Source organism: Staurois parvus, unplaced genomic scaffold, assembly GCF_062004578.1.
Source record: "Staurois parvus isolate SC_StPar_1 unplaced genomic scaffold, SC_StPar_1.0 ptg001398l, whole genome shotgun sequence".
Taxonomy (NCBI): domain Eukaryota; kingdom Metazoa; phylum Chordata; class Amphibia; order Anura; family Ranidae; genus Staurois; species Staurois parvus.
The window spans coordinates 162,604-175,000 of NW_028319194.1; the positions used below are offsets into that span (position 1 = coordinate 162,604).

Here is a 12,397-nt window from a genome sequence, read left to right on the forward strand (position 1 = left end):
TTCAACCTGCCCTCCTCCCTTCCTGCTGCGGCTGATCTGACAACAGCCCAGGAAGGAGACGGACGTAGGAGAACGGCAGCTTGTCTTGGCTCAGAGCAGTTTCCCTACACAAGCAGCGGCAACAGGAATGCAGAGGCTGAGAACGTCTCCTCCCCCAATCCCAATCCTCTTGCCTTTGTTTGCCTGGGGGAATCAGTCAACAGTCCAGGAAGGAGATGGACATAGCAGAACAGCAGCTTGTCTTGGCTCTCAGCCCTTTCCCCACACAAGCAGCGGCAAGAGGAATGCAGAGGCTGAGAACGTTTCCTCCCACCACCCCAATCCTCTTGCCTTTGTTTGCCTGGGGGAATCAGTCAACAGCCCAGCAAGGAGACGGACATAGCAGAATGGCAGCTTGTCTTGGCTCTGAGCAGTTTCCCTACACAAGTAGCGGCAACAGGAATGCAGAGGCTGAGAACGTCTCCTCCCCCCCCCCCCCCAAATCCTCTTGCCTTTGTTTGCCTGGGGGAATCAGTCAACAGCCCAGGAAGGAGATGGAAGCAGCATAACTTCAGCTTGTTTCAGCTGGGAGAACTTTCCCCAGATAAGAAATGGCAATAGGAAAGGAGAGGCCGACAGCCTTCCTCCTGCACACAGAACATTTTTACAGTGGCTGTTTTTGGCTTTTGACCTTTTTTATCTACATCCAGTAAACCCCCCAGCATGTTATCCTATGTGTCCATAGACACAGACTGTAATCAATGTTTTTTGGCAGGGAAACCTGCGCTTTTGGACTTTTTTTTAACCAAAAAAACGCTAAAAAAACATTAGAAACTGAATCAACGTTTTTTTGACAGGGATGTTTTTGGCTTAAAAAAAAACAACAACCCAGAACTAGTGGGTTTCTAGAGGAGTTTTTTAGCTGTAAAAATGCTCTAACACTGAAAAACGCGGTAAAATGCCACAAACTGGCTTTTTTAGACTTTTTTTGACCCCCCCCCCCCCCCCCAATTTTTTTTTGGTACAAAAAATGCTAAATAACACAGGCATGGAAAAACGCTGCTAAACATGGGAAACCGCTACTAAATGTGAATGCAAAAATGCTAAAAAAAAAAAAAAGGTGAAAAACTCACGTTTTTAATGTGACTTTACACAGCTAGTGTTACCAGCGTTATCAAACCGTCCCGTGTGCATGAGGACTGACCCTTGCCGACGCTCATCTGGGGAAAGTGCTCAAAACTGAGGCAAGCTGCTGTTATGCAGCATCTGTTTCCTTCCTAGCTGTTGTCAGACGGGCCAGGGGAGGAGGGCAGGTTGGACCTCATAGGTTAGATTAGGGAGCACCTAGCAACTTGGGACTAAGTTCTACGTCTACTTTGTCTTATAGGGGAGAGAATAAAAAAAAAAAAAAAAAAAGAAAACAGTTCTTTAAAGGAAATCTTTCATTAAGAGAAATGCCATGCCCGACACTGCCAATGTTCTCCTAAAAATGCCAATTTCCTGGCTGCTTCTGTCTTGAATCTTTTTTAGTCACTAACATGTGGACGGAATAGGGCAGAGCAAACTGCACCTGAAGGTAAAACTGCTGACTTGCATACCTATTCCAGGTCAATGACTCCGAAAGAAGAAGAAATGAAGTCTTTGGCTCTACATGACAGCCAGGCAACCAGCATCTCCAGAAAAAGGTCATTCAGTGGCAGCCTGCATCAGTGGTGGATTTAGATTTTGTGCCGCCCTAGGCAAAAATCTGCCATAAACCCTTCCCCCGGCAAACGCCCCCCAATGCCCACCAGCCCTGTAACCTGCGACACCCTCCGCAATCCCCCCCACACACCACGGCCCCCGGACTCCCAATCACAGCTCTACGGAATCTCGGCTCCCTTCCCGAAGTCTCACGGCTGTTCCCCTCGGCTTCCACCTGTTGCCCAGCCCCAGTGTCCTTTGGAGCCATCTCGGTGCGACGCAAGACAACCAGCGTCTCTTCTTCCAGGGGGTGGCGCTGCCCCCACAAAAAAATGCCGCCCAAGGCAAACGCCTTGTTTGCCTCGTGGGAAATACGCTCCTGGCCTACATCCCGTATGTTTTCTGTTCTAGGGCAGCTGACTGCAGAAGCAAGGGAACTACAGGTCTCAGCAAGCCTGGGAAGACATATGTTTCCTCCACAGTGGCAGAGAGACAGAAGTCAGCTGAAATATAATCAGCTCTTGCATAACGGCTGAAAAAAGATAGCGGAATCCAAGTAGAATGAACACAGGAGGGATTGGCATGAAGTGCATGAATCTGGGCAGATACGAAAAACATGATTTGCCACAAAATGTAAATCTATTCACTTATCTCTATTATTAAACAGAAACAATTGACATCATCAAATACAATTCTGTACAAATGTGAATTACGCTGATCCGGTAACATGCATTAAGAACTTCAGGACTTCAGGAACGTGGAAGATATGCCCTAAAGAACTTCTGTAAAGTTTCCCGGACGTTTCTCCTACACTCAGCATCTCTACTCCCATCGCTATTAGGGGCAAGTACCAGTTATCAACATGCAGCTGCTCCTGTGTTACACAAAAATTGCAGATAATTTGCAAGCATCATTGAGTAATACCGTGTAACAATGTATGTACAGTAGTTACATTGTATTTTCAATTCCATTTATATGGATCAAAGGACTGACCTTTATTCTGCATTTGACATGAAGTAAATAAAATGCAGATTTGCCTGCGTTCTGATCCGTCATTGGACCTGCATGACTGTACACTCTGGAAATCCATGCAGGTCCATGTAGCTGGCCGCCTGTCATTGATTTCATCAGGCTGCCTGGAACACCGGTGCATCCCATGCAGGTGAAGACAGTCCTTTTCATGGGTGCACGGATCAGTATGTGAATGAGGCCATCAAGTATTATTAAACCCAGGACCCTGCATTCACTATATCTGGTCTCCCCGGACCCTGCATGCACTATATCCACTCTCCCTGGACCCTGCATTCATTATATCCGCTCTCCCCGGACCCTGCATTCATTATATCTGCTCTCCCCAGACCCTGCATTCACTATATCTGGTCTCCCCGGACCCTGCATTCACTATATCTGGTCTCCCTGGACCCTGCATTCATTATATCCGCTCTCCCCGGACCCCGCATTCACTATATCCGCTCTCCCCGGACCCTGCATTCATTATATCTGCTCTCCCCGGACCCCGCTCTCACTATATCTGGTCTCCCCGGACCCTGCATTCACTTTATCCACTCTCCCCGGAGCCCGCTCTCACTATATCTGGTCCCCCCGTACCCCGCATTCACTATATCCTGTCTCCCCGGACCCTGCATTCACTATATCCTGTCTCCCCGGACCCTGCATTCACTATATCCGCTCTCCCCGGACCCTGCATTCACTATATCCGCTCTCCCCGGACCCTGCATTCACTATATCCGCTCTCCCCGGACCCTGCATCACTACATCTGAAAAGGGTAACCCAAGAAGATCTAAAAACAGCAATAAAAGTAACAAAAGTAACAAACATCAGAGAGTAACACTAGAAGAAGTAAAAACAAAAAAAGGAACAAAGATCATAGAGTACGCCCCAGTTCCCGCTAGTGCGACCTCTGACTGCTGACTTCTTGAATCGCACAGAATTGCATGACAAAGGAACTCTCATTATTTTAAATGTTGCCCATTCTAATCAGTGCAACTCAGCCCCCTGCAATTTGGGTTCCTGCACTACTTTTGTGCGATTACAGTGTGAACTGGCCCCATAGAATATGAAAAGTCACATCAAAGTTGCACTGCAGTAGTGTGAACTGAGCCTTAAGCTGGCCATAGGTAGATCGAAAGTCAGCTAGTTCAGAAGGGACCAGCTGAATTCCGATTCACATGTGGGAGCTCAGGCTTGCTGGGAAAGTTTCCTCAATCAGCAGCTGCACCCAATGGGTGGGCCAATCTGACAGTGAAGATTCCCCACTCTCAGAATACAATGTCTAGTGGGAAGGATTCCTCTACCTACCTCGATTGGGTGGATGGAGGAATCAACTGTTTGCATTCGGTATTCCTAGGGGTGCATTTATTGATGATGCCCCCAACCCCCGCTCCCCCCCGGATATACTTTGATTTGTATTGTTTCAATCAATCTCACATATATTTGGTTTTATTGCTGGATGGAGGAATCCGTTCCTTTTTTTTTTTTTTTTGGCCTGTTGGCTGATCAAGAAACAAAGATACATCTATGGCCACCTTAACATTAGTAGATCTAAAAATAGCCATAAAAGTAACAAAGATCATAAAGTGATCATTACAAGATCTAAAAATACGACTAAAACTAACAACGTAACAGAGATAATAAAGAAGCACTAGATCCAAAAACGGTCATAAAAAGTTACAAAAATCATACAGTGATCATTACAAGATCTAAAAATAGGGATACAACTAACAACATAAGAAATATCAGAGTACCAGTAGAAGACTTAGTCTCTATGCACATTGGGGGGGGGGGGGGCGTTTTAATAACGCTGGTAGCATTAGCTGTGTAAAGTCGCATTAAACAAGCAAGTTTTTCAGCGTTGTTGCATTATCGTTTAGCCGTGTTTTTCCGCATTTGCGGTTTCTTTTAAGCGTTTTTTTGTGTAAACAAAAAGTTTTGCTCAAAAAAATGCCCAAAAACGTTGTTTTGATGTGTTTTACTACATTTTTCAGTATAACAGCGTTTTTACAGCTAAAAACCTCCTCTAGAAACCCGCTAGTTCTGAGGTTCTTTTCCAGCCAAAAAACGCCCCTACAAAAAAATGCTGATTACAGTCTATGTGTGCATGAGGACTTAAAAACAATAATGAAAGTAACAAAGATCATAGAGTAATCATTACAAGATCTAAAACTAGGAATAAAACTAACAAAGTAACAAAGATCACTAGAAAATCTAAAAACAATAATAAAAGTAACAAAGATCATAGATTGATCATTAGAAGGTCTAAAAATAGGAATAAAACAAAGATCATAGAATGCACTAGAAAAATCTAAAAACAAGTAACAAAGATCAGAGAAAATGCTAGAAAATCTAAAAACAATAATAAAAGTAACAAAGATCATAGAGCAGAGTTGCCTCCATAGCAAACTCTCCAAACAAACATACACAGCGTAACCACAACAGAACCAGTTCAACCGTTCAAATGGGACTGGTCGCCGCCATGGCGACGGCTGAACACAAATCTCCAGAGCCTGCGAATCCAGCATGGGAGGGAGTCGCATTGGATGGGATCGGATTCATTTTTGGAAGAACTCTCATAAGTGAACATGGAAGTGACATAGAAGAGTGAGCGAGAGGCGAGGAGGCTGTAGGTGAGTTTAAAATATCATTATAATAAATCTGTACAGCGCCAACCACGAGACCAATCGGAATCGCCAAAACGGTCGCCTTACCTTTGATATGCCTGAGGAGAGGTGGGAGGGGTGTTGAAGACGTGGGAGTAGGGATGATAGGGGGTCTTTTTCAAGGCTTGGATCAGGTTCTGCCTGTATTCTGGGTCTATACACCACAAGGACCCTTTGCCGATACTCTGAAACACAAAGAAGAAAATACATTAGATATACAAACGCTGCCATGAGTAGAGGGTCACCACAGGGGCGGAATGACAACTCATGGGGCTCGCGGGCAATAGGAGATCATGGGTCCCCTGTGTCCTCGCCTACACTCAAACCACACCCAAAGAAGCATATGAAAAAGTACCAGGGAAATCTGATGAGAACCCCCCCACTGACCCCGGGCCCTCGGGCGGTGCCAGAGTTCCCAAATGCTCAGTCCACCCCTGGGTCACCATACACATTACAATCTGACATTACAATCAGCTCTGGATAGATTAGCTTGGTCCTCATATTTCTTAGTTTTGAAAACTTTAATCAATTTGTACCCACTCTGGGAAGCCCAAAACATAATGGTTGGTAGATTTTTTTTTTTTTTAATCTTTATTTATATTTGCTCCATAGACAATCATATAGAACATAATTACACACCTCCATACAAGCTTTAACATTGATCACAAAACTATCAAATGCATCCCAAAGAAATAAGAAAGAAAAGAAGAGAACGGAAAAAAAAGAAAGGCAAAGTGGTCCAGAAGTCTCTAATGCAATAAAATTAGAATTCCCCAATAAATAATAATAGGCAAAGGTCCCCCTCTTACCCAACATAGATAACCATTAAAATGTTACTAGACCCCCAACAGTGAAATCAGTCTGTATATGCAGTAAAGCATGCTTGGTATACTCACTGTGGAACCTAAAGGGTTAATCCTCTGCATTGTGTAAAAACACTGTTTGATCCTGTCTGCTCTGATCCTCCCCTTCTTCCAGTGTCTCCCTCTTATCTCCTGATAAGACATATCATATGGAGTCACTGTGCACATGCTCAGTTTGGGGTGTATTGCTAGAGAGTTTTTTTTTTTTCTTGGGAAAGTGCATGTGATCAGCCCAGGGCCAATCAGCACTGTCCAGACAGGGGACAGGGGTCCTGCATCTTCCTACAGCAGAATGAAAACTCCTCCTAAAAGCTTTAACCAGTGCTTGGCCAGACACTGATAGAAGTCACAAGACCGCTATATACAGCTGATGAGAAAAGGTATTTAGCAGTTTATATTTACTACAATAATTGTATTTCCATGTTCTGTGTACTGTGGGAGAGCGGATATAGTGAATGCGGGGTCCGGGGAGAGCGGATATAGTGAATACGGGGTCCGGGGAGAGCAGATATAGTGAATGCGGGGTCCGGGAGAGCAGATATAGTGAATGCGGGGTCCGGGGAGAGCGGATATAGTGAATGCGGGGTCCGGGGAGAGCGGATATAGTGAATGCGGGGTCCGGGGAGAGCGGATATAGTGAATGCGGGGTCCGGGGAGAGCGGATATAGTGAATGCGGGGTCCGGGGAGAGCGGATATAGTGAATGCGGGGTCCGGGGAGAGCGGATATAGTGAATGCGGGGTCCGGGGAGAGCAGATATAGTGAATGCGGGGTCCGGGGAGAGCGGATATAGTGAATGCAGGGTCCGGGGAGACCAGATGTAGTGAATGCAGGGTCCGGGGAGAGTGGATATAGTGAATGCAGGGTCCGGGGAGACCAGATATAGTGAATGTAGGGTCCGGGGAGAGCAGATATAGGGAATGCAGGGTCCGGGGAGAGCAGATATAGTGAATGCGGGGCCCAGGAAAGCGGATATAGGGAATGCAGGGTCCAGGGAGACTAGATATAGTGAATGCTGGGTCCGGGGAAAGCAGATATAGTGAATGCAGGGTCCGGGGAGATCAGATATAGTGAATGCGGGGTCCGGGGAGAGCAGATATAGGGAATGCGGGGTCCGGGGAGAGCAGATATAGTGAATGCAGGGTCCGGGGTGACCAGATATAGTGAATGCAGGGTCCGGGAGATCAGATATAGTGAATGCGGGGTCAGGGGAGAGCAGATATAGGGAATGCGGGGTCCGGGAGAGCAGATATAGGGAATGCAGGGTACGGGGAGAGCAGATATAGGGAATGCAGGGTCCGGGGAGAGCAGATATAGGGAATGCAGGGTCCGGGGAGAGCAGATATAGGGAATGCGGGGTCCGGGGAGAGCAGATATAGGGAATGCGGGGTCTGGGGAGAGCAGATATAGGGAATGCAGGGTCCGGGGAGAGCAGATATAGGGAATGCAGGGACCGGGGAGAGCAGATATAGGGAATGCGGGGTCTGGGGAGAGCAGATATAGGGAATGCAGGGTCTGGGGAGAGCAGATATAGGGAATGCAGGGTCCGGGGAGAGCAGATATAGGGAATGCAGGGTCCGGGGAGAGCAGATATAGGGAATGCAGGGTCTGTGGTTTAGTAACACTTTAATCTCTTATTCTTTGTGTGATTTATTTGTATAACAGATCCGGGGTTCCCATTTATCCTGGACCTCTTCCCAGTCTATCTCTACAAATATTCACCCATTTTTCAGCTTCCATGATTTCAGTAACTTGTGTCACCCATTGTTTTATAGTAGGCATCTGAGGCTTTATTACAAAAGGCCGGGATTAGCCTCTTGGCCGCATCAAATAGATTGGAGGGGGGGCTATGATTTCCATCAAGGCATATAAGAAGAGTAAAGTGCCATAGAAGAACTGTACCGGGGCATCCTGAATCAGGACCTTGGTCATTTCTGATATTAAATCCCTAAACTAAGTCCAAAATGGCCTAATCTTTGGGCACTCCCACCAAATGTGAGTATAGGATCCCTGTGACCCGGAGTCCCGCCAACACCTGTCCGAGGCTGAAGAGTATAAGACAGCCAACATCTCCGGAGACCTCTATGAGTGAGCTGACAGAGAGACTCAAAGTTAGTAAGAGATTCAACACTTCTAATACCCCATAGGCAGGGCCGATGCTGGACTATTTTGCGCCTGAGGCAAGACCAGCTGCTTGCATTCCCCCCCCCCCCCCCAAAAAATAAATATATTTAAAAACAGTAGAAAATATTAAATAAAACATAAAACTGCTAAATTTCTTTTACAATAAGTGCCATGAGATGCCACCAGCACCAATATTAAAAGACAAAATTTGTGTCCCCGACGGAATGTATCTGTGGCTGGCATGGATGATGAAACCACACTCTGACAGATCCCAGGCTGGAATTCCCCAGGCATTGGGGGGAGGTAAAACACTGTGACAGCATGCAGCCCAGCCCACACAGTGAGAACAGCTGAACTGAGCGATCCCACACAGTGACAGATCCGACACAACAGACCACCACCAACACTGACACAGATCAGAAGGCACTGGAAGAGCAGGCTGGGGGATCGTGATGATGTCATCACTCACTGACACATGGTGTGAGTGTGACCCGGCTGGCCATCCATCACATGTGCAGACATGAGACATCAGAGTCAGACATTCCCTTCCTCTGCAGGCACAGCTCCTCCTCAGCTGATGAATGGGAAGAGAAGAGCTGGAACTCCAGTGATCAGCAGTCACCAGCAGTCTTGCAGTAAGGGACTGAGTCCAAGAGGAACACTGGAAAGGAGCTGCAGCTCAGCTGCTACACTAGCCCCAGAGACCCAACATCTTCCTCTGTCCTTTCTTCCTCACCTCTGCCACCCCTCCCATCAGCTGGAGGATCATTCATGACAAGGTGGCCCAGGCGCTCATAGGTGGCAATGCGCCCTAGGCGGCTGCCTAGTTTGCCTAGTGAAAGCACCAGCCCTGCCAGTAGGTGAAAAATGTTGTAGTTGTTGGTATCTCAATATGTCCATTGGAAACTGCTCATATGACTCTGTGATCCCCCAACAGGAGGGTTATAGAGGAAGCAGAAGAGTCCTCCAGCAGAGCAGAGTATTTCAGGAGAGGAGAGTTATAGAGGAAGGAGAGGAGTCCTCCAGCAGCGCAGAGTATTTCAGGAGAGGAGAGTTATAGAGGAAGGAGCGGAGTCCTCCAGCAGAGCAGAGTATTTCAGGAGAGGAGAGTTATAGAGGAAGGAGCGGAGTCCTCCAGCAGTGCAGAGTATTTCAGGAGAGGAGAGTTATAGAGGAAGGAGCGGAGTCCTCCAGCAGAGCATTTCAGCAGAGGAGCATTATAGAGGAAGGAGCGGAGTCCTCCAGCAGAGCAGAGTATTTCAGGAGAGGGGAGTTATAGAGGAAGGAATGGAGTCCTCCAGCAGCGCAGAGTATTTCAGGAGAGGAGAGTTATAGAGAAAGGAGCGGAGTCCTCCAGCGGCGCAGAGTATTTCAGGAGAGGAGAGTTATAGAGGAAGGAGCGGAGTCCTCCAGCAGTGCAGAGTATTTCAGGAGAGGAGAGTTATAGAGGAAGGAGCGGATTCCTCCAGGAGCGCAGAGTATTTCAGGAGAGGAGAGTTATAGAGGAAGGAGCGGAGTCCTCCGGCAGAGCAGAGGATTTCAGGAGAGGAGAGTTATAGAGGAAGGAGTGGAGTCCTACAGCAGTGCAGGGTATTTCAGCAGAGGAGTGTTACATGAAGGAGCAGACACCTAAAAAACACAATGTAATCCTAATATTTGAAATACTCATCCTAAATGTTTTTCTGCAGCGATTACAAAATCCAGCTATATAACAAACAGGTCGTTGGTCTGCAGCTCTCCGTCCATTAATAAACCTTCACGTCCCGGCTCCTGTTCTTCCATTCATTGTTGGCAGAGGTCCTCTAGGAGTCTTACTGGTGCAATGTGAAGCTGAGTTGCCGTCTGTGAGGATAATGGATCTAACCGGTCCTAATCTGCCAGAAATGTGGCCTATTTATTCTCAATATGTACAATGATTCGCTCTCAGCCTTTTGACGTTGCCTTGAAGAGGCACTCCAGTTCAATTAGGGCTCTCCAAGAGCCGCAGACCCCGAATAGCAATCTCCCCGGCTGCCTCCACACTCAAGTGTCAAATAAATGATGTGAATGTCTGCAGAAGCCAATTCCCCCCCCAAACTCTGCACCCCCCTCCTCAACAAACCCCGTCATTCCATCACACTGAACCCTCTTATCTTTCAGCCCTCCGAGGTAGAGAGCCTCAGGATCGACTTAAAGAGGAACTACACTAAATATGAGCACCAAAAACACAAAATAATTTGTTTTTACTAGTCACAGAAAACTCCCCCATCCATCCTGGTCTCCATGCTTTATTTTGCTGAGACATTACTGTGAAAAACACCCGCTGAGCATCTCTGGCTGTGCCATGTTGAGGGAGCGCAGGTGATTCATGTAGCATTTACTTCCTGGAATCCATCTGCCCTTAGCTCAGGCATACAGGCAGGTGGGTATGCTTAACTGAGAAGATCCCTCAAACCCACCTGAAGACTCCTGGGATGTATGACATCATTTTGGCCTAGGCCAGAAACCGGGAACTAAAAACATTTATTATTAAAAAAAATGTAAAACAAATATTAAATACTTTCCTATCTGTAAACACTGAAAGCATGATAAAAAAAAATCAAGAAAAAGAAGCTAGAGTGGGAAAAGAAAAAGGAAAAATGAAAGGAGAAAGGAAAAGAAAGGAAAAGAGAAAGGAAAGGAGGGAAAGAGAAAGGAAAGGAGGGAAAGAGAAAGGAAAGGAGGGAAAGAGAAAGGAAAGGAGGGAAAGAGAAAGGAACAGAGGAAAAAAAAAAAGGAGGGGGGAAGGAAAGGAAAAGAAAAAAAAAAAATGAGGAAAGGAGAGGAGAGGAAAAAGAAAAAAGAAAGGATAGGAAAGAGGAAAGAAGAAGGAAGGGAAAAGGAAAGAAAGGAGGTGGAAAGAAAAAGAACAGCAAGGAGAAGAAAGGAGAGGAACAGAGAGGAAAAAGGAGAAAGAAGAAAGGAAAGGACAAAAGACAAAAAAAAAAAAAAAAAAAAAAAACAGAGAGGGGGAAGAGAGGAGAGAAAAGAGAAGAAAAAGGAGAGAGGAAAGAAGAAAGGAGAAAGGAAAGAACAAATGACAAAGAAAAAAAAAAAGAAGGGAAAGGAGAAAATGATAGATAGATAGATAGATAGATAGATAGATACTAGCTGGTTATACACAAATAGATTTTCAAACGAACATTCCTATAAACATTTGTATAAAAATCCTCAGTACATTTGATGACTGTGAACTGGAAAACAAATGTCAATTTCACCCCACTAACCATTAGAAAATCGAGTGAACATTCTTAAAACAAAAAATTTCAAAACTAAAACTTCAACTAGTGTATGGTCAGCTATATACACGGCTCAAAAAAAAAAAAAAAAAAAAAAATGAAAGCAAGACTTTGAAAACCCATCAGATCTCAACTGGGACAAATCTCCTGCTGGATCTCTATACTGACATGGACGGGGTGATGGGTGAGGAACGTAAGGACGCCCCATCGTTTGATGGAAATGAAAATGGTCAACGTACAGAGGACTGAATTCAAAGACACCCCCAAAATCAAAGTGAGAAAATGATGCAGCAGGCGAATCCATTTTGCTGAAATGTCATTGTAGCAACTCAGAATGGTCCTCAGTAGTTTGTGTGGCCCCCATGTGCTTGTATGCATGCCTGACAACGTCGGGGGAGGCTTCTAATGAGACCACGGATGGTGTCCTGGGGGATTTCCTCCCAGATCTGGACCAGGGCATCACTGAGCTCCTGGACAATCTGGGGGGCAACCTGGTGGTGTCAGATGGACCAAAACATGACATCCCAGAGGGGTTCTATTGGATTTAGGTCAGGCGAGTGTGGGGGCCATTCAATGGTATCAATTCCTTCATCCTCCAGGAACTGCCTGCATACTCTCCCCACATGAGGCCGGGCATTGTCTGCACCAGGGGGGACCCAGGACCCACTGCACCAGCGTAGGGTCTGACAATGGGCCCAAGGATTTCATCCCGATACCTAATGACAGTCAGGGTGCCATTGTCTAGCCCAGGGGTGAGCAAACTTTTTGACTTGAGGGCCGCAATGGGTTCATATATTGGACCCGGGGGCCGGAC

At 46.2% G+C, this 12,397-nt stretch overlaps 1 protein-coding gene across 6 annotated transcripts in view; it reads right to left on the reverse strand.

Annotated features, from left to right (window-relative positions):
• FOXN3 (forkhead box N3) overlaps positions 1-12,397 on the reverse strand; it is a 301,639-nt gene that overhangs the window by 124,958 nt on the left and 164,284 nt on the right. For all 6 annotated transcript variants that reach the window (XM_089661849.1, XM_089661854.1, XM_089661850.1 and 3 more), the window contains exon 3: positions 5,389-5,525. In XM_089661849.1, coding sequence (XP_089517975.1) covers positions 5,389-5,525 — 137 coding nt within the window. The remainder of the gene's footprint in view (positions 1-5,388; positions 5,526-12,397) is intronic.